The sequence below is a fragment of the Podarcis liolepis genome, assembly GCF_965112155.1.
Source record: "Podarcis liolepis genome assembly, chromosome: 13".
Lineage (NCBI taxonomy): Eukaryota > Metazoa > Chordata > Lepidosauria > Squamata > Lacertidae > Podarcis > Podarcis liolepis.
The window spans coordinates 7,382,325-7,407,641 of record NC_139573.1 but is presented as its reverse complement, the minus strand read 5'-3'; the positions used below and the strand labels follow the sequence as shown (position 1 = coordinate 7,407,641).

The following is a 25,317-nucleotide window of genomic DNA, read 5'->3' as shown; positions in this document are numbered from 1 at the left end:
TTCCCAGGGAACCTTGCTCAAAAACTGCCTTTTCCTGTCCCCTCTAACACCCCACCCCCTCACCTGAAATCCCTGCCTCTGTTCACAGCTCAGGACAGGCGGGAAAGGAGTTTTCTTGTGTTGTTAATGGCCCTCCATTATACACATTAAGGCACCAGGCAGAAATGTTCCTCTTTAACCTGATCATTGGTTGTTTGCTATCCAATGCCCTTCTAAAACGTGTTCTGGCCAGATTATAAGGTTATTTTCATTTTTATTTTGCTTATGTATTTGGTGTTTTTCTAATGTGATTTTATCCTTTGTGGTAGATTTAACAAGAAAAAGACACACGCACCAATAAATAAAATTCCGAAAGGAGCAAGATCAAACGCGGATGCAAAAACATTTTTTTTAAAAAAAAAAAAAAAGTCAAGACTCAATGCGCTCTGCTCCACTCCCCCTTTCGTCCCACACAGGATGTCCCGGCCTTCTGTCTCCCCTCAGAGCTGACACATCACATGAGGCTGGGACTTGCTGGTGGCAGTTTCTCCTCCTCCTTGCCTGCGCTCTATGAGAAGCCATGGAGAGGCAACGCGATGCTCCCTCACTCATTCGGGACGTGTGCAATCTCCTCACCGAACTCGGCACTGGTGGGGAGAAATTGGGACATTCCAGGATCAAATCAGAAACTGGGGTGGCTTTCATAATTCTAGGACTGTCCCTGGAAAATCAGGAGGCTTGGAGGGCGTATCTGTGCCACCTTCAACTCTTTGGTGAAAAGGTGGGATTTGAATTTAATAATAAAGAAAAATGATAAACCACCAGTTGTATCCAAGTTGGGGGTTGCAGAATTCCGGGTTCTGTATACAGTCATACCTCGGGTTAAATATGCTTCAGGTTGCGTTCCACGGCAACCTGGAAGTAATGAAACGGGCTACTTCCAGGTTTCGCCACTCACGCATGCGCAGACGCTCAAAATGACATCATGCGCAGTAGCAGCGAATCGCAACCCGTGCACGTGCAAACGTGGGTTGCGTTCTGCTCAGGATGTGAACGGGGCTCCGGGATGGATCCCGTTCGCATCCTGAGGTACCACTGTATATGTGGCCATCCCATGTAATCCTTAGAACAGCCACTGGAGAGTTTCATAGAATCATAGAATCATAGAGTTGGAAGAGACCACAAGGGCCATTGAGTCCAACCCCCTGCCAAGCAGGAAACACCATCAGAGCACTCCTGACATATGGTTGTCAAGCCTATGCTTAAAGACCTCCAAAGTAGGAGACTCCACCACACTCCTTGGCAGCAAATCCCACTGTCGAACAGCTCTGTCAGGCAGTTCTTCCGAATGTTTAGGTGGAATCTTCTTTCTTGTAGTTTGGATCCATTGCTCCGTGTCCGCTTCTCTGGAGCAGCAGAAAACAACCTTTCTCCCTCCTCTATGTGACATCCTTTTATATATTTGAACATGGCTATCATATCACCCCTTAACCTCCTCTTCTCCAGGCTAAACATGCCCAGCTCCCTTAGCCGTTCCTCATAAGGCATCGTTTCCAGGCCTTTGACCATTTTGGTTGCCCTCCTCTGGACACGTTCCAGTTTGTCAGTGTCCTTCTTGAATTGTGGTGCCCAGAACTGGACACAGTACTCCAGGTGAGGTCTGACCAGAGCAGAATACAGTGGCACTATTACTTCCCTTGATCTAGATGCTATACTCCTATTGATGCAGCCCAGAATTGCATTGGCTTTTTTAGCTGCCGCGTCACACTGTTGGCTCATGTCAAGTTTGTGGTCAACCAAGACTCCTAGATCCTTTTCACATGTACTGCTCTCAAGCCAGGTGTCACCCATCTTGTATTTGTGCCTCTCATTTTTTTTTTGCCCAAGTGCAATACTTTACATTTCTCCCTGTTAAAATTCATCTTGTTTGTTTTGGCCCAGTTCTCTAATCTGTCAAGGTCGTTTTGAAGTGTGATCGTGTCCTCTGGGGTGTTAGCCACCCCTCCCAGTTTGGTGTCATCTGCAAATTTGATCAGGATGCCCTTGAGTTCATATTTGAATCTGGGTCACATTCCACTGGGCTCAAGTCCAATATCCTGTCATATGCTTCACAGTATCTTCCCTCCATACAACATGCTCATACTCAGCTCTCCTTTTAGTGTCTGGTGATGAAAAGAGCAAAGAGGCTTCTGCAACATTACTTAAGACTTTTGCTTTATCTATCTCTAGCACAGTTTCCCATCAACACCCACAAGCCCCTTGAGGGCCTCCCTTTAGTCCAATGCCACAATCTGCTTCAGGCCACGACATAAATTCATTTGATAAATCATGGGCTAAATCAACTTCTGCTATAATTTTGATTCAGGATAGCCTACTGCCAAAATGAAACTACATCAAATATAAACAAACATCAAATATATATAAAAAAAGTATCTGGGTAAAAGTTGTTATCAAAACCTAAACTAATACAAGGATGCGTCTGGTTCATATCTGAGGATACTAAAAGCAGCATTTGCTGTGAACACCATTCATTTAACTACCGGTAATCTATAAAAGGGGGTTAATTAATGAATTGAGATTAATTAATGAATTAAGTCAGGCCCATTCCATGTTTCTTTCTATATCATGGGTGTCTGATGCTGGTGTGGTTGCTTGAGAGTAAACAGGCAAGACTCTGACCTGTCTTTTCCAGGCTTTATTCTTGGTGCAAACTATTTACAGTGAAGAGCGTCGTAAATTCATGTCTGGCTCAATCGCTAGCAGAATCTGGGAGTGGTTGGTCTTTGTACCTCCCCCAGCATAAAAGTCACGTCACCCCCAATGTTATGTACTGAGTTGAATAGGATTCAAAAGGCAGCAGTCTGATTGGTCCTAGAACAATAGGATTCAGAATGCAGCAGTCTGATTGGTCCTAGAACAATGCAACAGTATGATTGGTCCGCAGGAGCCACCCAACCCAGCTCCAGGTGGAAGTGAATCCGCAACCTGATTGGCCTACAGGAGAATCCCAGAATTAGCCAATCACGTGCGGCCCATTGTGTAAATAATGTATACAAAGCAGATATTTTGGGGGAACTTTCATTCCTCAATACTATGAGCTGAATAAAGAGCATGAAATCCACACTCGACTCCGAGTATATTTACCCAACCTTTTCTGCCCTTCCCTGCGCCGAAGCCTACTGCGCAGAATGGACGCTGGCAGGGGCGTACTTCCTGCCTCTCCGGTTTGCTCAGGCTCAGTGTTGAGGCTTTCCCTAGCATTCTCTGGTCCCTGCACCTCTTCTCCACTGGAGGTGGGCTTTCCTCCTCGCCGGAGGAAGAACTGCTTCACAAGATTTTCAAATGCTCCCTATAACACAACTGCCCTTCCATCTCTCGCCTCTGAGTTGATATTGTAGCACCCTGCTTGTGGTTAACGCTTAGCTGGAATAAAATATTCAACGCAGCAATACAGAAATTAAAATAATAATTTATTTGTCAGACAAATAAATGAGAGGCACAGTGGTATATGGTTACCAAGCTCTGGCCTGGTCTCCTGTCATTATGGCCAGCACTTATATTCCCTCAGCCCAGGCCCCTTGCTCCTCCTTTGGCTGCCTCTGTCCAATCAGCCTGGTTGAATTTCCTATTGGCTGATTGCTATAACCAATCCTAAAAGATACACCCATTTCCTATTGCCTTTTATGGGATACAAAAAGCTATATATTCTTCTATCTATAAATGACAAATAAGTAGTCATATATCTTACATTTGTCTCAACAAGGAACCTTAATTACCAGCTCACCTCTTGCCCTCCTTGCCCTATTGCCCTCCAAAACAGATGATTAATAGTTTTAAATTTTTATCTTAGACAGATGTCAGGGATCTTGGGTTCACATTCTCATGCATCATCATGAAAGATCTCTTTTTTGGAGGTCTTTAAACAATGGCCTGACAACCATATATCAGGACTGCTTGGATGGCGTCTCCTGTCTGGCAGGGGGCTGGGCTCATCTGCCCCTCTGGTCCCCTACAGCAATATGACTCTATGAAATAAGAATTTAACATTTCTTTCTTTCTAGATCCTTTGCATAATTACATTTAAGGCAGTATATTTCATACATTATCATAGATAGCTTTTTAGAAGAATAAGCCTTCTCAAAGGAAAGGATGGACCAGTTTACAGCCTCAAAATAAAAGCCTCCTCTTCTATTTACACTTCCCTTCTCAGCCAGTTGTTTTCTTTTCCATTTACTCTTGGCCTTTAACCTTAGGAAGATATGCTTCAAGTTTAATGGAGGCACATGGTTTTATTTTACTATTTACCAAACTCTTAATTATGTAGGGTCTGTGTAACCTTGGTCTCAGCATGTAATTCCCTTTTTACGACTTTGAGAATTGTTTTCTGCTATAAATCAGGGGGCCCCCTTGTCCAGGAGGATAAACATCTTGCCAAAGTACTTAGGCAGCTGGTCTTCATTTGAAAATCTTTAAGCTCATTTTAAAATACAGACCCTAATCAAACTATAAGCCTTGATAAAAATGCAGGCTATGATTGGATGCCTCAATATCAGTTCCCTGACAATGGGACATAAGCATATTGGTTCAAGATAGGAAACTGAGAGCAGTTTCTGATATGCAGGTGTGGCCTCTCTCTGAAGGACATCACACACAAAAATAGAAAAGTCTATTTCGTTCCTTTTTTAAGAAGTTAAATTGTGCTACAGTGGGTAAGCTATAGCACACCTTCCGGTGTCCCTGGAACTGGCAAAAAAACCAGCAAAAAAGTGGAACTATTTGCCACAATTTTTTTCAGCAATTTAGCTGAGATGTCTGTTTAGCAGGGGGGTTGGACTAGAAGACCCTGTTCAGTTTCTGTTAATTGATTTTGTGGGAACTTGCAGATTCTGGCTTCACACAATTAACTCAAGGCAGTGTCAATTTACTCTTGGCAGAAAGCCAAGGTCTGCTTGACCTAGAAACTACTTACTCTGATTGGTTAACGACCAGCACTCAACTCTGTTATCTAGAAATGCTAGCACAGTTTGGTGTTAGGTGTGTTAGGAGTAAAAGTGCTGTGTATGGTTATGAGAGAGAGAGAGAGAAAGAAAGGATTTATTTGCTTTGTTTTGTATGCAGAAACTCTGCTGGTTTTATTTTTCCTTTTAATAAATCCTGTAAATAGTTATTCTGAGTCTAGCTGACTAGTCATTACCACCTCAACTAGCTTCTTCGCTGTGCAGGAAAACTCTGCTACGTTTGGGCTAAAGCCAGTAGGGCTATGCCTGACACTTCAAAGTTCCATGAGGTTATGGGCATTGTGCTGCCAGCCTGAGTTGTGGTGGTGTCAGCATCAACGGTGTTGGTTCCAGTAGTTCCAGAAGTTGTTGTTCCTGTTGGTGCAGCAGATGAACACTGGCTGGTTCCTGACTGTCGTGAGCTGGTGACGCAGTAGACACAAGGACAACAGCTGCAGCGTGTGAGTGCTGGGTGCTGTGGTTCCTGTTTTCTCTCTCGGTGGTCGTGAGTAGCTGGTTCCGGGTTCCAGGGACATCGCTCTCAAGATGGCCTCACAACCAATTCAGATGGCTTTTGAGCGTCTGAATGACTCCAATTACTTGCTGTGGTCGGAACGCATGCAGGCAGTGCTGCAGAGGGATCGTCTCTGGCAAGTGGTGAGTAAGTTTCCTACGAAGCCTGATGATGAAGACCTCGATAAAGACCAAAGAGCAAGGGCCACAATTGTCTTGGGGCTGGAAGATTCCCAGTTGCCCTATGTGAGGGGAATCAAGACAGCTAGAGGTGTGTGGCAAGCACTTAAAGAACTCCATGTGCGTGAGACAGCGGTTTCCAAGCTGTTCATTCGCAAGGCATTGTACAAGGCAATGTTACAGCCTGGGGTTACAATGCAGGAACACCTACACAGTTTACAGTTAAAGTTTGCTGCGCTACAGGAAAGAGACTGTGCATTAGACCAGCAGGAGAAGGTGGCTATTATTTTGAGTTCTCTCCCGGAAAGCTGGGATAATTTAGTTTTGTCTCTAGAAGGCATACAGGAGCATGATTTATCAGTCAGTTACGTTACTGGGCGTTTGATTGAAGAATGGCAGAAGAGGCAAGAAAGGTCGTTGGCTGCAGAGGCTTCTACTGGTGGGCGGTTTGGAAGGAGTTCTCATGCCGTGCCAGAGGTGAAGCAAAAGCAGCGTGCTGGTGAGGAGTCAGCGTTTGCTGTTAGGCGTTGTTTCCGATGTGGGTCTTCAGCGCATCTAAAACGACAATGTCTGGAGTTGGTCAAGTCTCAGTTGCCGGTGCAGGAGCAGAGACGAGATCAGCAGCAGCAGCAGCGTAAAAAGAAATTCTTCAAACAAAAACAGTCGGCTCAGCTGGTGACCGCCAAGGTCAAGATTGCTGATGAGAAACAAGCGGTCTGGGTGGTCGATTCGGGAGCGTCTCGCCACATCGTAAATTCAGATGAATTGTTTGTTTCCAAGAACTCAGCACAGCGCAGCCAGGTGGCTCTAGCAGACGGAAGTACTTCCGAAGTGATTTCGGGGGGTGCAGTTTTTGTTCCTTGTCTTCGTGAATGCCTGCAAAATGTACTTTGTGTGCCTTCATTAAGGAGCAATCTGATGTCTGTAGATTGTTTGCTAAAAGCTGGGTTTAAAGTGTATTTTGAAGGAGACAGTTGCATTATTAAGAAGGCTGGTGAGATTTTAGGCACTGCTAAGTCAGAGGGAGGCTTGTTTTGGCTTAAAGCAGGATCTCAAGTTGCAGCAGTAGTCAGTAAATCTCAGCCTGCAGTGAATAACAAAGCTATACATGACAACTGTGTGCACTTATTGCATAGGAAAATGGGGCATGCTTGCTGGAAAAGTGTACTAAAAATGTCTGAATTGGCTGATGGGGGTAATTTAAAGAGTTGTAACAAGTACCTTGATTGTAATGTTTGTAAAAAGGTTAAAACCCACAGAGTCTCTTACCCCAGAAGTGACAGAGTTAGTGAGTCACCGCTACAGCTGGTTCACATGGACGTAATTGGTCCATTTGCTGTAAGCAGGGGTGGAGCGCGTTTTTCACTAACAATTGTGGATGACGCCACGCGTTACTCTTGGGTTTTTCCCATGAAGAATAAGGGTGACGTGTTCACTAAGTTTAAAGGCTGGGTGGCATCTGTGGAAAGGTTTCTGTCCATTAAACTCAGAAGGATTCAGACAGACAGAGGTGGCGAATTTATGTCAAATGCCTTTAGAGATTGGTTACAAAAGCGTGGCATTGGGCATAGAAAAACGAACGTTTTTTCCCCAGAGGAGAATGGCGTTGCAGAACGAAAAAACAGATCTTTACAAAATATGATGTTTGCCATGCTTGATGATGCTGATTTGCCCATGTCTTATTGGGGGGAGAGCATGCTCACCGCGTGTTATCTCCAAAATAGGCTCTTTCATCAAACAATAGGTACAACCCCATACTTTAAATTGTTTCAGAAAAAACCTAAAATTGACCATTTGCATGTGTTTTGATCAAAAGCCTGGGTATTAATTCCGAAACAAATGAGAAAGAAGGGAGATCCTAAGACCAAACAGTTAGTGTTTGTGGGTTACCAGGAGCTGGGAAAAGGTTTCCGTTTTGCTGAAGGGACAAATGGCATTGTGATCTCCAGGAATGCCAGTTTTTGTGAACATAGTGGCTGGGAGAGACTACATGCCAATACTGAGGTTTGGTTTGAACCTTCCCAGGAGCTTCATGACTCTGAAGGTAGACACAGAGAGTCAGAGTCTGAGGGGGAGGAAAGTTCAGATAAGAGCTCTCAAGAAAGTGGAGTTAGCCAGAGACCAGTTGCTAAGCAACAAAAGAGAGGTCGTAGTTCTGAGGAGGAAAGTGGGTCAGAAGAAAAATTTTCTCCCAGAAGATCTAAAAGACAAAACAAAGGAGTGCCTCCGGTGCGTTTTTCTCCAGATACTGCAAATGTGTTTAGTGTAATTGCAGAACCCAAGAGTTTTCAGGAGGTGTTAAAGTTACCAAAAGAGGAGGCAGAGCTCTGGAAACAGGCAATGGAGGAAGAGATGTCCTCTTTGAATGAGCACAAGGTTTTTACACCAGTAGCAGCGCCTGAGGGGGCAAAGATTGTAGGCTGCAGGTGGGTGTACAAACTTAAACCTCTGGTGACAGGAGAGTACAAATACAAAGCTCGTTTAGTGGCTCAAGGATATTCTCAGAGGCCTGGAAAAGATTATGACGAAACTTTTTCCCCTACTGCTAAGGGGGACAGTGTAAGGCTGATTTTAACGCTTGGAGCAAAGAGAAAACTCCTGTTAAACCATTTTGATATCCAGACTGCATATTTACATGCATCAATATCAGAAGACCTGTATCTAGCCGAACCGCCTGGTTATGAGACAGGTTCCAATAGAGTGTTAAAATTAAACAAAGCTCTATATGGTCTCAAACAGGCTGCAAGATCTTGGAACAAGTGTTTCCATGAGGCCTTAGTGTCATTTGGTTTCAAGCAGAGTACAGCTGACAATTGTGTTTATGTACGTGGTACAGGCAGTGATCAAGAGTTTTGTCTGATTTATGTAGATGATGTATTGTATGCCTGCAAAACAGATAAACAAACTAAAAGGTTTGCCAAGCAATTGTCCAGTAAGTTCAAAGTGAAGGACTTAGGGCCGGTTAGGACATATCTAGGGTTGGAAGTGTGCTGGGCCCAAGATGGCAGCTGCCTAATTAGTCAGCAGAACAAAGTTAAACAACTACTGACTACATACAGGATGCAGGATTGCAAAGGGGCAGCGGTGCCTATGGATCCAGGTTTCATAAAAACACTTCATATAGATGAGAGTCCTGAATTTGAACATCCTGATGTATATCACTCTGTAATTGGAAGTTTATTGTATCTAGCACAGTGGTCCAGACCTGATATTAGCTACGCAGTAGGCATATTAAGTAGATTGGTCTCAAAACCCACACTAAATGCCTGGAAAGGGGTAAAACAAGTTCTGAGATACCTCAAACAGACAATTGGCTATATGTTACAATTAAATTCTTCCGAGGACGAAATGTTGAGTTGCTACTGTGATAGTGACTGGGGAAATTTGCCAGATAGAAAATCTGTCACAGGACTAGTCATAATGGTCGGTGGAGCTTTAATCAGCTGGCGGTCACGCAAGCAAGACGTTGTAAGTGTGTCATCAACGGAATCAGAGTACGCTGCATTGAGTGAATTGTGCAACGAGGTGATTTATTTCAAGCATTTGTTAACAGATTTAAATGTGAATTGTGGAGAACCAGTACAAGTTTACATTGATAATCAAGCTTGTATAACCTTAAGTAAAACAGAGGGTTTCAAATCGCGTTCCAAACATATCTCTGTAAAATACCAAAATGTACGTTGCTGTGTACAAGACAATATAATCACATGTACTTATGTATCAAGTGAAGAAAATGTAGCAGATGTATTAACTAAACCATTGGCAAAGATAAAGAACAAGCAAATGTGCAAGGGTTTAGGTTTGCTGGAAAAATAATCTCCTACATAGGTGTTATTTGATGTTAATTGTCCAGCAGAATCTGTGAGGGGGTGTTCAGTTTCTGTTAATTGATTTTGTGGGAACTTGCAGATTCTGGCTTCACACAATTAACTCAAGGCAGTGTCAATTTACTCTTGGCAGAAAGCCAAGGTCTGCTTGACCTAGAAACTACTTACTCTGATTGGTTAAAGACCAGCACTCAACTCTGTTATCTAGAAATGCTAGCACAGTTTGGTGTTAGGTGTGTTAGGAGTAAAAGTGCTGTGTATGGTTATGAGAGAGAGAGAGAGAAAGAAAGGATTTATTTGCTTTGTTTTGTATGCAGAAACTCTGCTGGTTTTATTTTTCCTTTTAATAAATCCTGTAAATAGTTATTCTGAGTCTAGCTGACTAGTCATTACCACCTCAACTAGCTTCTTCGCTGTGCAGGAAAACTCTGCTACGTTTGGGCTAAAGCCAGTAGGGCTATGCCTGACACTTCAAAGTTCCATGAGACCCCTGGGTCCCTTCCAACTCCATCATTCTATCATTCCCTGAGTCTTCAATATAGAGAAAGAGAACTTAAGAAAATGGTGGCTCATTTGGTATAACAACCTGTTCTCCACATGGCCAACCAAATGCCCCACAAGCAGTACCTGCGTGCAACAACCTGGGATGCAAATTAACATGGTTTGATGTTAAGACACTTGTAAAGGTAAAGGGACCCCTGACCGTTAGGTCCAGTCGTGGCCGACTCAGGGGTTGCGGTGCTCGTCTTGCTTTATTGGCCAAGGGAGCCGGCATACAGCTTCCGGGTCATGTGGCCAGCATGACTAAGCCGCTTCTGGCGAACCGGAGCAGCGCACGGAAATGCCGTTTACCGTCCCGCTGGAGTGGTACCTATTTATCTACTTGCACTTTGACGTGCTTCCGAACTGCTAGGTGGGCAGGAGCAGGGACCGAGCAACAGGAGCTCACCCCGTTGCGGGGATTCAAACCGCCGACCTTCCTTCCAATCAGCAAGCCCTAGGCTCAGTGGTTTAGACCACAACACCACCCGCTTTTTAAGACACTTGTAGTAAGTGGTTAGGTCCACATGAGGGCAGTAGGAGGCTTTTTACAGATAGACTGACTTGTACACACACATCCATGCACACACATGAGGGGGTGGAGTCAAATTAAGGGTGGGAGATGAGATTGGGAGTTCACAGATAAGAGTTTTAAAAAAATTAAAGGCTAATGTAATTATATTTAAAAATCAAAAGTTGTGGTAGTGATTCAAGTTAGAGTGTGAGATAAAGGAGAAGACAGAAAAGAAAAGGGAAAGAAAAAGAAAAGAGGGGAAAGTCCTTTTGAAAATTGGTGGGGGAATATATTATTATTATTATTATTATTATTATTATTATTATTATTATTATTATTATTAGAATTTATATACCACCCTATACCCAGAGGTCTCAGGGCGGTTGTCACAGGACAAAATCAAAATATAAAACCATAACATATGAAATAAAAATAAAAACAACCCAATAACCCACCCCCCATATGCATATATAGTATTCTTATTCATTTGTTTGTTTATTCAGAAAAGACAGGGGGGGGAACCATAATAGTAAGTAAATCGGGGGGGAAAGGGGGAAGGAGGGGGTGGAGAAGTAGATACTTAAAATAATAATAATAATTCAAAATGTTGAAGTGGTGAGATCTAAAAGATAAAATAGGGATGAAAGGGGCAAAGAAAAAAGAAGTAAAATAAGATTCTTTAATGAGAATTTTTTAAAAATTAAGTGAATTAATGGGTAATAATAATAAAGAAAAATGAGTAAGAAATGAATAAGAAGTGTATAAAATGGATGAATAATGATTGATAATGTATTAATAAGAAAAAGGGGGTTATGTATATAACTAAAGAAGAAGAAGGGGGTGAGATTGTTTTTAAAGGGAACAAGAAAAAGGGGCAGCTTTAATTCTGCTGTGGGGCCCCCGGGACTTGGGTGCCAGGTCCCTAAGTCTAAAAGAGTTTTTCTATGTCCATCTTTTCCCATCTCTGCAGAATGTGAAGAGGACAACAAGGTTTTAGAAAACTGCATGAAAGTGTCAAGATCAAAGGGGCTCCTCCACACCTTGCTCTCTGCTGCCCTCCTGTGACCTTTCCGATGAATGCACCCGGTTCCTCATTGGAATTTGTTGCAAAACGCGGCTTCCCGCTCAGCACTGCTGCTAACAAATACTGTAATGCTATTAGCAAATACAGTATGAGGTCTTTTCCAGAGCACCCGTGTGAAATCACCATCGGACCTGGGATTACAGTGGGCAATAAATTGAGATGATAATCATAATCATAATCATAATCATAATCATAACAACAGTGTGATTTTGTAAAACGTAAATTTAAAATGAGGTTTTATGAAATGTATTTCTTTTGAGACTGCAGGTTTTATTTCTGTTTTGATCAGTTTGACGTCAACTTGTTTTTAACTTTTTTATTGGTATTTGAATTGAGTATTGTTTTGTATAAACTGCTTAAATCTGTGCGCGCGTATTTAAATTAAGCATTATAGAATTATTCTGAAAATAATGTAAAATTAAACACGTGCTAAACTTGACTAAGCTCTGTACCAATCAGCGAAGATTAACCAACATGAACGCGCTTCCTCTTTTCCCACATCGCCCATAACCAACATGGCCGCGCTTCCTCTTTTCCCACATCGCCCATAATCAACATGGCCGCGCTTCCTCTTTTCCCACATCGCCTATAACCAACATGAACGCGCCTGCTCTCTTCCCACATCGCCCATAACCAACATGGCCGCGCTTCCTCTTTTCCCACATCGCCCATAACCAACATGGCCGTGCTTCCTCTTTTCCCACATTGCCCATAACCAACATGGCCGCGCTTCGCTTCCTCTCTTCCCACATCGCCCATAACCAACGTGGCCGCGCTTCCTCTTTTCCCATATCGCCCATAACCAACATGGCCGCGCTTCCTCTCTTCCCATACCGCCCATAACCAACATGGCCGCGCTTCGCTTCCTCTCTTCCCACATCGCCCATAACCAACGTGGCCGCGCTTCCTCTTTTCCCATATCGCCCATAACCAACATGGCCGCGCTTCCTCTCTTCCCATACCGCCCATAACCAACATGGCCGCGCTTCGCTTCCTCTCTTCCCACATCGCCCATAACCAACGTGGCCGCGCTTCCTCTCTTCCCATATCGCCCATAACCAACATGGCCACGCTTCCGCTTTTTCTATATTGCCCGGAACCAACATGGCCGCATCAGCAACCCCGCCTCTCTCCCACTGCTAAATTAAAGAACAGCATCGCTATTTTTGAACATGGCCCCAGCCCACTTTGCTCTAGTCCCCCCCCCTTTTTTTAACATAGCCGGGAAAAGAATCGACTGGCGCCTCCCTTTAGGCGGTTACATGCCTGCACCTGAAACAAAAAAAAAGGAACTTCAGGGTCTCGAGAGGAGAGTTGCCCTCACTCAAGATGTCGAGCCTTCGCGCTAAGTCGAAGGGTTTTTGTTTGCCCTTAACAAAGATGGCAGCCTTGCGCGGGCGTCACGCGTCCAACCCCTCAGTCCTCGCGAGAGCTGCGCGTGACGCGACCGGGGGTGGGGCCGAGGAGCGATGGCGGCTTCCGCAGCGGCGTTCGGGAGAGCGTGGAGCCGGTCTGGGCTGCCGGGGAAGATGCCCCTCGCGGGGAGCCTCCGTAGGCAGGTGGGTGATGCAGGGAAGCGGGCTTTCCGCCTCTGCGGCGCTGTCCTGGCCTCGGGGTCATGACCTTGCGGGCCGGAACCCCAGGGACTAGCAGCTAGGTGCAGTTTCCTTGGAGGGGGAGCGTCCTGCCGCGCAGCTGTTGGAGAAGACCTTTTCTTTCTGGGGGGGGGGAGAGGGTGATTGAGACCTTCCTTGGGTCCCCGAATGTTGGTGGACTACAACTCCCATCACCCCTAGCGAGCACGACCAGTAGTCAGGGATGGTGGGAATTGTAGTCCCACAACACCTGGGGACCCGAGGTTGAGAGAGAGGCAGGTGTTAAGTCCAGCTGGGGTGTAAAGAGTCTTTGGCTGCTAGGAGGACAAAGCCAAAAGCCTTCAGGGCAGCTTGGAGAGATCTCAGTGAATATACTCACATCAACCTAACATCAGTCTTTGAATGGCTGTCACTGAAACTGCTCCCCTGAGGAATAGCCCCACTGATCCTTTGCGACCAGTTCCAGTCAGGCTGGCAGACAGCAGTCCTGAACACTCTTCAGAAACTGAGTTTTGCCCCTCAAGCCCTTCTAAGTTGGCCTTGGGCCAAGTAAAAGCTATGGTTAGGCAAAGAATTATAGGCACCGAGAGGCAACAGGACTGCTTAAGCTGCCCCAGCTTCTATGAATCGCAAGACGCGCTAGTCTTTTATTTGTTTCGTAAAAGCTACACAACCACTTGATTGTAAAAAAGAAAACCTCAAAGCAGTTTACAAATGTACAACTGTGCTATAAAACATACAAAAGTTAAAATGCTGGGGTGAGGAATTAAAAGTGCTTCAGCTTTGTAAGCACCTGGGTTGGTTTATCTATATTATGTATATTATTTACATCTGCTGTCCATCAAAATATGATTCACCCTTTCTGTCCTATTGTGTTTTATTGCTTTCTAAACTATGTCCAGAATTAATAGATTATTAATATATGTATATAAACATACATATTAAATGCTCACAGTGGCATACTTGCTTCTCCCATGTTCCCCAGTTTATTCTCAACAACCCTGTGAAGTAGGTTAGAATGAGAGACTGGTTGCCCAAAGTTGCCCCACTCTCCACCCAACCTAAAATAATTTTTTAACTTTCAACTATGAATACATCCTGCTCCCTAAAACTTGCACAAGAGAGAAAATGGTTTTACAACTGAATTTTGATTCCCTGTAAATTTAAAGTGGTTCCCCCCACACACACACACACAAAACGGAATCAGACGGCGTTGATAACAAATCTGAGGAATTTGTTCCGCACACATTCCTGTATATCACAGAAGTACCGTATTTTTCGCTCTATAGGACGCACCAGACCATAGGAGGGGGAGAACAGGGGGGAAAAAATTTTCCTTGTTCTCCCCCTCTAAAACAAGGTGCGTTCAAGGTGCATTCACCCGAGCGTGTGGGGCTGGCGGTGGGGGGAAGCGCTGCTTCCCCCCACCGCCAGCCTCAAAGATCCCTGAAGCCTTTGGAGCGCAGCGCCCCGCTGCCCTGCAGAGGTTTGCGCGCAGCCATCCCCAAGCTAGAGCAGCGAGACGGAGCCCTCCGTCTTGCTGTTCTGGCTTGGGAACAGCCTTGCTAGCCTCTGCAGGAGAGCGGGGTGAAGGCACCCCGCTGCCCTGGAAAGGCTTTGCGCGCAGCCGTTCCCAAGCTAGAAGAGCGAGACGGAGTGCTCCGCAGCGCTCCGTCTCCCTGTTCTGCCTTTGGGCTTAGCGGCGCAGCCTGCATTCGCTCTATAGGACGCACACACATTTCCCCTTAATTTTTGGAGGGGGAAAAGTGCGTCCTATAGAGCGAAAAATACAGTAGTCATCTTCCTAGCAAGTGCCATTGTCAGAATGCTGATTCTCAAAACTTGCCTTCCAGATCCACAGAACGTCTGTCCCATTCACGTGGCTCAGAGTTAAATCTCCTTTTGCCCCTCACCCGCGACCTCAAAACGGCTGCCACGTTCTCCTGTTGAGGCCCACAAACAGATGTCAAAGCACAGCAGCAGCTGCTGGCACACAGGTAAGAGCAGCATGGTTGTGAAATTTGGAAGGTGACGGTGGAGGGTTGCAGATGAAGGTAGCGAAGAGAACCTAGCAGTTGGGGGCTGAGAGCATTCAGATTAATCAGTGCTAACTTATTTTCCTGCCTCTTCCTTCTTCAGGTTCTTCAGCCTGTATCCTCCCCGCCACTAGAGGGCGCTCTCTCTGCGGGGGACCTTGCCCAGGCTGTCCAAGAGCAGAGTTTTGCAGAGCTGGGCTTGGGGTCCCACACCCCGGTGGGTCTGATCCAGAGCTTCTTGGAGTCCCTCCACGTGGATATAGGGCTGCCGTGGTGGGGAGCCATCATGGCAGGTGAAGGGGCCTGCTGTATTGGGGAAGCGGGTGGAGATTTGGGCTGGCAGAGAGCGTCATCAGAGTGGGCACTTTGGCTCCGTGGCTTGGGGTACGCTGCTGCCGGGAGGGGCCAGAGCTTGGCAATAGAGTCTGAGCTTAGCACTTGGCGGGTTACATGCTCTTGCCAAAAATTGTGCACAGCGCAGAGAGAGACATGAGGCGATATACACACACCCCAAACACAAACTTTGTACCTCAAGCTCAGTTCCCTAGCGTAGAGCATCTCTTGTTAAAACGACGAGGTCACTGGTGCTGATGAGAGAGAAGCATCTCTGCCAAAGATCCTGGGGAGCTGCTTTACAGTGGAACCTTGGTTCTCAAACTTAATCCGTTCTGGGAGTCCATTCAACTCCCGAAACAGTTCTGGAAACAAGGCGCAGCTTCCAGTTGGCTGCAAGAGCTTCCTGCAGCCAATCGGAAGCCCCGCCAGACGTTCAGCTTCCAAAGAACGTTTGCAAACCAGAACAATCACTTCCATTTTTCAGTCGTTTGGGAATCAGAACGTTCTGGCTCCCAAGGCGTTCGGGATCCGAGGTTCCACCGTATTGGGCTGGATAGACAAATAGCCAGATGCAGTGCTAAGCCACCTCTGCTATTTCCCCGCTGTGACTCGGCCCCACAGAGAAGGAGCACAGCAGGAAATGTGCAGCCCGTTCTCTGAGACGGAGACCGCAGCTGAACTTTGGGCACCGGGGCCAAATTCAGCTTTCCAGGCTTCTCTCTTCACCCCTCAGGACTCCTTCCCCAAAGCCCGCACACCCTCACCTGCCCTGCTCTACATTTTCTCTCGTTCTTTGGCTTGACTGGAATGTGTCCTCTAGCTCGCTTGGAGAGATGTAACATAGAAAATCTCTGGGTTTAATAAGGCAGGCTAGTAACCAAAATGTGTGGTCCCCTAATGATCACCACTACTGCCTTCTGGGTAAATGATGCCTTCAGCCTCTGCGGGAGAAGTTTGCGCGCCTACCCTTTTTGCACAAGCCTCCAAACAGAAGTTGTTGTTGTTGTCGTTTAGTCGTGTCTGACTCTTCGTGACCCCTGGACCAGAGCACGCCAGGCACTCCTGTCTTCCACTGCCTCCCGCAGTTTGGTCAAACTCATGCTGGTAGCTTCGAGAACACTGTCCAACCATCTTGTCCTCTGCCGTCCCCTTCTCCTTGTGCCCTCCATCTTTCCCAACATCAGGGTCTTTTCCAGGGAGTCTTCTCTTCTCATGAGGTGGCCAAAGTACTGGAGCCTCAGCTTCAGGATCTGTCCTTCCAGTGAGCACTCAGGGCTGATTTCCTTCAGAATGGAGAGGTTTGATCTTCTTGCAGTCCATGGGACTCTCAAGACTCTCCTCCAGCACCATAATTCAAAAGCATCCATTCTTCAGCGATCAGCCCAAACAGAAGTACCCAGGTGCATTCTGAGTAAGGTAGTGATTTCTGGCATTGCATTGTGGGTAACATCGCAGCCATTGCACTTGAGAGTAACGGGTATCCTCCTCTCTCCCCACCAAACTCCTTAGGGACGATTGTGGCCCGTTGTGTGGTTTTCCCGCTCATCGTGAAGGGCCAGAGGGAGGCAGTGAAGCTCAACAACCACATGCCACAGATTTCAGAGCTGACCACCCGCATGAACGAAGCCAAGCGCTCGGGGAACAAATTTGAGTGTGAGTATGGGGCAAAGTGCAGGGCTCTGGGGAAAAGGGGCACAGCTGGGGTTGCAAACAAACCACATTGGAAAAGACCACGTTGAATGAATCAAGGAGGTGGTGCTTGGGTTGCTAGGAAGAGACAGGGCTGGGGAGTGGACAGGGCTGGGGAGTGGAGCTCTCAAGGAATAGGGTTGCCCGCATTATGTCAGTAGGTGGGGCCTGATCTGTAGGGGAGGGCAAGGACTTGTAGAAGGAGATTGTGGGCGATAATCTCCTTTGCCTTCCCTGCAAATCATTCCGCTTTTCTCCCACAGTTGCCAAAGCTTATACGGACCTGAACCTCTACCAGAAAACCCACGATGTCAACCCGCTACGAGGATTTCTTGTTCCCCTGGTCCAAGTGAGTCTCTGCCCCACTGCTAGGCCGGCTTGTTTTTGTTCTATTTTTACGAACCTACATCCTGCCCTTTCCCTGTAGGCTTTAGGGCAAGTCACAGCAATTAATGCAAGCTACCAGATACGAAAATCAGTTGAAAGAAGCTTCCCACCCCAAATTTCACGTCTGTGTTGTTCGTTTATTTATAACTCACTGTATTTATTTGGCGCTTTTTACACCGGGGTGCCCTGAAGCAATTCGTGCAACGCAAATAGAAATTATGGGGGGGAGGGACCATGAAAGCGTCAATAAATATAAATATTTAAATTGTGTGTGTGGTATATGACTATTACTCCCAGTTCTGCCTCCGCCCCTTCTCACACTCATCCTCTCTCCCTTTCTCTCTCTTTCAGGCACCCATTTTCATCTCGTTCTTCATTGCCCTGCGCAAAATGGCGGAGCTCCCTGTGCCCAGCCTTCAAACTGGGGGTCTGTGGTGGTTCTCAGATCTCACAGCTGCCGATCCCTACTATGTCTTGCCCCTGACAGTGACCGTCACCATGTGGGCCATCTTGGAAGTAAGTCTTTGGGCCCCTCCAGAGGTCCTTTTGTTACTGCATTCATGGATACAATGGAATTTGAGTAGAGGCAGCTGCCTGCTCACATGTAACATCACATCGCTGTCAAATTTGGCTCATGTGGCCAATCTGGGTTAAGAATCTGGCCTATGGAGCCGATAAGGTTCTCCACAGCTGGTGTAGAGGAAGTAAGTTAGGGAGACCCGTCTTCTCCCTCTCCTTAATGCTTGAATTCATGGGTACCCAACATAGCTGAACATTTGAACCTCTAATTCTAGAAGCCTTCATAAGAGAGCTGCTCCAGTGGAAGAACTGTGAGGGGAGAGAGACTTTCTGTTCCTCATCAGGCAATGGCTTTTCCACCTGCCTTGCCCCACCCAGCCTTTCCCAGACTATGACTTTGAGAACAGCAGCAGCAGTAGCTGGGAAGAGAGGAGTTCAGGGATTATTATTATTTTTAAAAAGTAGCTTTATAAGTTGTGCTTCTTTGTTTCTCAATTTGATCCTTTTGTGTGGTTTTGTGGTATTTTATGCGTTGAGATTTGCTGTTATTTTTATTGATTATAGATTGGTAATTCTTTATTGTGGTTGAACTATTTGAGTATTATTTGCTGATGTTTAATTTTGCTGTTTACTGTTAGGGATTGTTGAATGTTGCTTTGTTTGATATAAGAGGTTTGTTTTAAAGTTATTGTGACTTTTATATTGGATCAGATTGTTACTGTTTGATGTTTTATTATGTTTTTATGTCTTGGAAGCTGCCCACAGTGGCTTGGGCAACCCAGCCAGATGGGCAGGGTATAAATGAAATATTATTATTTTATTTTATTTTATTATAAATATACAAAGGAAAGTGTTTTTTTCACACAGTGCATAGTTAGGCATTGGATTCTGCAAGAGGCAATGACAGGGGGATTAAGAGAGGTTTGTGGAGAACAAACCTCTCTTTGGGTCCTAGCCCCTATGCTGTGGGGGCAGAAGGTGTGGGGAAGGCAACTGAATTAGTGGACTAATGAAGAAATTTGAGGTGTCTGCATATCACAGAACAAATAGGAAATAAAGAGACCAGAGGCCTCATGGGCTCTGAAACAGAGCTTAGACAGGACCAGATGTTTGGTGCCCCTAATATTATATATAGGTCTGTATTAGACAGGGGTAGCGACAAAAACCATTTTCAATTGTTTACAAGATAGAAGAGAAGAAGAAGAGTTTGGATTTGATATCCCGCCTTTCACTCCCTTTAAGGAGTCTCAAAGCGGCCAACATTCTCCTTTCCCTTCTGCCCCCACAACAAACACTCTGTGGGGTGAGTGGGGCTGAAAGACTTCAGAGAAGTGTGACTGGCCCAAGGTCACCCAGCAGCTGCAGGTGGAGGAGCGGGGACGCGAACCCGGTTCCCCAGATTACGAGACTACCGCTCTTAACCACTACACCACACTGACTCTCTAAGTAACCACAATGAGGGCCCTGCTGACAGGCCCGGCATCAGCACCCAGAGGACAACCACAGCTGATGCCAGCCTCCCAGAAAAGTTAGCCAGCATATTATTTTTATTATTCCTTAGCTTATAGTCTGCTCCTTCATGCAAGAACCTGTGGGGAAACGGCTTGCCGATGTAAACTGTGTTATTTTGACTGTTGTTAGCCGCTCTGAGCCTGGCTTCGGCTGGGGAGGGCAGTATATAAATAAAAATTATTATTATTATTATTATTATTATTATTATTATTATTATTATTCCTGGCGCTAGCATGAGAAGAGAATAGATCAGTGTTTCTCTGGTCTGTCCCTAAAGCTCCAAAATTGTCCCACCCAAAGAAGATCGTGAGGAGAAAGCAGAACTTTCGAAATTTGCTTTATCCCAAAATAAATTGGGGGTTGGGGCCTAGATAATAAGGCTGCAGTCAACCTCCTAAAGCCAGTTGTTGGAGGGATGGGATCCACTGCCAAGGGTGCGAGGCTGTGGCTACCTCTGGATCCTGTCCATCGCTAGAAATTTTCCCCACCTCCACAATTTCAAAATTCCTGCTTGGCAGAAAACCTCATGTAGGAAAGGACAACGCAGTGAAAAATGGGGGAAATGGCAGGAGTGTTAACAGTGTCCACCTTCTCTGCAGCTAGGAGCAGAATCCGGAGTGTCGAACCCGAACCTCCACCTTATGAAAACCGTTTTCCGGGTGATGCCGCTCGCTATCCTGCCTCTCACGATCTCCTTCCCGACGGTGAGCCGCCGCCACAGGCAGATTGCGATTGCTTTTTATGTATTTCCTACGAAACATCTCGTGGCCGGTTCTGACTTGCCCTGCACAAACCCATGTTCCTTTGTCTCAGCCTTGGCCCCCGTTTGATTCAGAAACCTGCAGGGAGTACTCTGTCCTCCAGATGTTGCCGAACTACAACTCCCATCATTCTTTGCCATCGGCTATGCTTGCTTGGGTGGCGCTGTGGGTTAAACCACAGAGCCTAGGGCTTGCCAATCAGAAGGTCGGCGGTTCGAATCCCCGCGACGGGGTGAGCTCCCGTTGCTCGGTCCCTGCTCCTGCCAACCTAGCAGTTCGAAAGCACGTCAAAGTGCAAGTAGATAAATAGGTACCACTCCGGCGGGAAGGTAAACGGTGTTTCCGTGCGCTGCTCTGGTTTGCCAGGAGCGGCTTAGTCCTGCTGGCCACATGACCCAGAAGCTGTACGCCGGCTCCCTCGGCCAATAAAGCAAGATGAGCGCCGCAACCCCAGAGTCGGTCATGACTGGACCTAACGGTCAGGGGTCCCTTTACCTTTACTTATGCTTGCTTGGGCAGATGGGAGCTGTGGGGGACTTTCCTGAACTTTTATCACCTGGAGGGGGGCCCAAAACGCCTTTTCCTGTGGGGCTGCTGTTCCCACTTCCTCCCCGCTGACCCCCAATTCTCCAGCCCCTCTCATGCCACAGGGCAGCTGTCCTGTTGCAACAGGGTAGGCCAAGGAAAGGGGTTTTTGATTCTCTCTCTTTCCCTCCCTGCAGGCCGTTTTCACCTACTGGCTGACATCCAACCTCTTCTCGCTGGTGCAAGTGGCCTTTCTGCGGCTGCCCGCAGTTCGCGCCCGGCTTGGCATCCCCGAGCGAGTGCAACACGACCCCAGCGTCCTGCCTGCTCAGGGAGGCTTCATAAAGAACTTCAAGAAAGGTGATTAAGGCAGCACGTTGTTTGAGATGCAGTGAGCATAGTGTTGTTTTTTAAAATGCACATTTTTACAATGTCCTACAGTTAATAGGTTTGGGGAGAAAGGAGCAGATTTTATCAATATGACTGTGCAGAGGAAAATGTTTTTTTGAACTACATACGGAGTTTGATAACTGGGAAAAATACAGTGGTGCCTCGCAAGACGAAATTAATCCGTTCCGCAAGTATCTTCGTCTAGCGGTTTTTTCGTCTTGCAAGCAACCCTATTAGCGGATTAGCGCTATTAGCGGTTTAGCGGCTATTAAAGTCTTAGCGGCTTAACTGCTAAAAGGCTATTAAAGGCTTAGTGGCTTAGAAAAAGGGGGAGCGGAAAAAAATCTCAAGACTCGCAAGACATTTTTGTCTTGCGAAGCAAGCCCATAGGGAAATTCGTCCTGCGAAGCGCATTGAAAAACGGAAAACCATTTCGTCTAGCGGGTTTTCCGTCTTGTGAGGCATTCGTCTTGCGGGGCACCACTGTAAATGGTCATTGCCCTGTAGTAGGTTAAAAATAAACATACATGGATTTGGATGGTAATCATACCTATACAGTCGTCCCTTGCTTTTCGAACAGCTTAGTTCTTGAACATTTTGGCTCCCAAACGCCACAAACCCAGAAGTGACTGTTTCGGTTTGCTAACTACTTTTGGACGGGGCTTCTGCAGCTTCTGATTGGCTGCAGGAGCTTCCTGCAGCCAATCAGAAGCCGCGCTTTGGCTTCCGAACGTTTTGGAAGTCGAACGGACTTCTGGAACGGATTCCATTTGACTTCCAAGGCACGACTGTATACTAGATAAGTATACCGATAACTGTAATTGTTAGCTCTTATAATGATATAGTATACCCTTTTTCCGCTTTTTATTTTTACTTAAAAACAGAAAAAGAGACAGAAAGGTGACTTGGGAGGAGCAGGGTGGCCGAAGGCTGCTGCGGTGCGAGGGAGGGGATAAGGGCTTCTCAAAGGCCTCCAGCTCCTACGTGGTTAACTCACTTGCGTCTCCACATGCACCCCCCCTTTTCCAGGCTGGAAAAATGCACAGATGGCTCAGCAGCTGGAAGAGAGGGAGCGGCGCATCAAAAACCACCTGAATTTGGCAGCTAAGGGTAAGCTTCCTGCACCCCCTCGCCCTCACTTGCCGCCATCCACAGCCACTAGGCCTGTGTGCGATCCTTTTCCTGCAGGGAGGAGGGGATCCTGGGATGATTGGTTCCTTCCACTTGCTCTGCAATGTGCAAATCAGAGGCCACCACCTTTCCCAGTTCTCTGCTGTCATCTCATCGCTTGAGAAGAGGCAATTATCTCAGGGCAACCCTCCTGGCCCTTTCTGCAGGTCCTCGACTGTTTCGATACGTCTCCTATTCATAATTTAGCGGTTCTTCACCTTCATCTCATTGGCGTTTATTTCACTCGGGCCTCTGCAGTTGTGTTAGCAATTGTGGGAAGGTCAGCCTCCCACACGAGGAAGTGACATATAATTTGAATATTGGCCTGCCAAGTGGAGCAAGGGGAAGAGACAGCCTGTTCCAGGATCACCGCTCCGCCCCCATTCCCTGCAGAAAATAGGCCTTCACGGCAGGTCCAGGGTAACATTCTGTGTGCTGCCAGCATGGTGTCCGCAGGAATATTTCCTGGGGTGAGGGGCACGTTCTCCCAGTGGGAAAATAAAAAAACTGAAAGGGGGTGGTGGAATGAGTGGGCTGATCTATAACTAAAAAAAAAATGAGAAAAGTGCCTGTACATTTTGTCTGAGGTTGTATCAATGCTAGAAGCTCAGAAAGAAAAGAAAAGAAGAGGAAAGGAAAGGAAAGGAAAAAGAAATCTGGTGTGCTAAGAACCTCTTTTTTGCCATCAGAATACATTTTACAAATTACACGTGGGCTTTCTGATCCTACATATTGTAATTCTGCCCCCCACATCTTAAAAACATGGTACTGTAGGGCAGGAGGGGGGGCGTACAGAAAGGGCAGCCAAAATAATTTGGGGAGTGAGACCGACTGCTTCAGCTTAACCCCATTTCCCTCTTAGAAAAGCCTGCGGTATTTGTGGCTTTTCAGCTGAGCAAAATGGCAACTTAAAATACAAGCAAGGAGGCATGATCGAGGTTTGCAGAATTATGGGTTGGGGAGAGGAAGTTTCTCTCTCACACAATAATAGAAACTCGGGATAGACCAGTGAAACTGACTTTGTGGTAGCTTCAGGACAGGCAGAAGAACTCGTAGCACATGATTAACTTACGGAACTCACTGCCACAAGATGCGTTGTGGGCTAGTAGCTAAGACAGGGGCTGGGGCATCTGTGCCCCACCAGGTCAGAGTGGGCTCCCAGCTCCCCTCATTCCATACTGTCAGTCATTCTGGCTTGGGATGGTAGGACTTGGGGGAGGGCTTCAGGTTGCCCACCGCTTTGGTCTGAGTCCAGACTCAGGATGCCACTGTATCCTGTTAGGGAACATGAGCAGGGAGGGGCATCACCTTCAGACCCTATTTGTGGGACTCCCACATGTGTGAGGTTGGACAATGGGGTGACAGGCTGGGTAGGCAGTGGTTCTGATTATTCAGCCCGGCTCTGCTTGTGTTTATTCTGTTCTCGACACAGTTCTCTGGTGGGGGTTGACAAGTCTCCTTGCCCGCTTTGCGAAAACAAACTAACGAAGCGTGGGCTTCTCTTCTACTCAGGGCCGCTGCGCCAGACCTTTTCCCACAACCCTTTGGAGCAGCACCAGCCGGGTCCTGCGAAGCCGCCGCCACGAAAGAGACCCTGGGAGGACACGTTAGGCTGAGCGGCAAGCGACACCAAACCAAAAGACTTTGCACAGGGAAAAGAGCCTTCTCCTTCCCACCTCCCCACCCCTGGCCCACTCCTCTGTTTTCTGAGATTAGGTAATTAAAGGATGTGGAACTTCCTCCTGCCACGTTTGGTGCTTCCCAGATTTTACTCCCCGACTCACTTTTTCTCCCGCAAAGTTTCCACACGGGAATGTAGACAAACAGAACCTGCAAGAGTTGTAAGCCTCTGAATTTGGGATGGAGGAACCCTCCAGAGGACGTTAAACTCCTGCTTCCGGCAGCCCCCGGGTTAAAGGTCAGGAATGATGGGGCTTGGGTTACAGGTGGGACATGGGTTCCCTATCCTTTTTCTAGATACTGGAAGTGTGGGCTGCGAGAACGGAGCCCCACCCAGGAGGGGGCTGTTGCCTTATATGCCTCATTTGTTGGCTCCCTGGCAACATCCAAGCAACCCTCAATGAGATGCAGGATTAGTACGACAGACTCCTTGGTCTGATCCAGCTAGGGGTCTTCTCTTGTAATCTTGGCATGCCAGATCCCTGCCCTCGCTTTCAGGGGGATTAAAGCAAACCTTCACTCTTCCAAAACCAACTTAGGCCACGAGCCTTGGCTGATGATAATATAAAGAGCCCTGCGTTGGGTGAAAGATTCCTGCGTGGCAGGGGGTTGGACTAGATCAGGCATAGGCAACCTTGGCCCACCAAATGTTTTGGGACTACAATACCCATCATCCCTGACCGGGACTAGTGTCCTGTTTTCTAGGGATCATGGGAGTCCCAAAACATCTGGCTGGCCGAGATTGCCTATGCCTGGACTGGATGACCCTCATGGTCCCTTCCAACTCTATGATTTTTGAGGTTCAGAAAAGAGCAACCGAAATCATCAAGGAGAAGGAGCACAGAAAAGGTGAGTGAGAGATGACCGAGAAAAGGTTTTCTCCCTCTCTCATATAACACTAGACTCTTGTGGAAACCCAGTGGAGCGGAATGTCAGAAGATTCAGAGACAGATAAAGTTCTCCTTCACACAGCGAGTAGTTAAACTATGGAACTCACTGCCACAGGAGGTAGTGATGGTTTTTAAAAGCGTATTAGGCGAGGATAAGGCGATCTGTGGCTGCTTGCTGCCTCCACAGTTGGGG

The 25,317-nt window shown here is 46.7% G+C and overlaps 2 protein-coding genes across 4 annotated transcripts in view; both read left to right on the top strand.

The window, feature by feature from the left end:
• LOC310691323 (uncharacterized protein) overlaps positions 1–11,856 on the top strand; it is a 29,147-nt gene extending 17,291 nt beyond the window's left edge. The window contains exon 4 of one of the 2 annotated variants that reach the window (XM_083471061.1): positions 11,521–11,856. In XM_083471061.1, coding sequence (XP_083327187.1) covers positions 11,521–11,615 — 95 coding nt within the window. In that variant the 3' untranslated portion in view covers positions 11,616–11,856. The remainder of the gene's footprint in view (positions 1–11,520) is intronic. The other variant, XM_083471062.1, reaches the window with a different exon arrangement.
• Positions 11,857–13,065: 1,209 nt separating this feature from the next.
• On the top strand, positions 13,066–24,298 carry OXA1L (OXA1L mitochondrial inner membrane insertase). 2 transcript variants are annotated; one of them, XR_014518456.1, is made up of 10 exons: positions 13,066–13,193; positions 15,083–15,226; positions 15,369–15,558; positions 17,111–17,254; positions 17,554–17,639; positions 18,029–18,193; positions 20,308–20,626; positions 20,989–21,354; positions 22,414–22,494; positions 24,067–24,298. XR_014518456.1 is itself a non-coding variant. In XM_083471029.1 (10 exons), the coding sequence occupies exons 1-10, from the start codon at positions 13,104–13,106 to the stop codon at positions 24,168–24,170; spliced, it is 1,272 nt and encodes a 423-aa protein (XP_083327155.1). In that variant the 5' UTR covers positions 13,066–13,103; the 3' UTR covers positions 24,171–24,298. The 2 variants fall into 2 exon arrangements, 1 of the variants encoding a protein (XP_083327155.1); XM_083471029.1 differs by having other exon boundaries at positions 20,308–20,412; positions 21,192–21,354.
• Positions 24,299–25,317: the final 1,019 nt, after the last annotated feature.

Bases quoted from the DNA above. Each gene is read 5' to 3' on its own strand.
- OXA1L (XM_083471029.1), top strand. From the start codon at position 13,104: ATGGCGGCTTCCGCAGCGGCGTTCGGGAGAGCGTGGAGCCGGTCTGGG. The intron at 15,559-17,110 runs GTGAAGGGGCCT...CAAACTCCTTAG, and splicing joins GTGGGGAGCCATCATGGCAG to GGACGATTGTGGCCCGTTGT. The intron at 20,413-21,191 runs GTGAGCCGCCGC...CCCTCCCTGCAG, and splicing joins TCACGATCTCCTTCCCGACG to GCCGTTTTCACCTACTGGCT.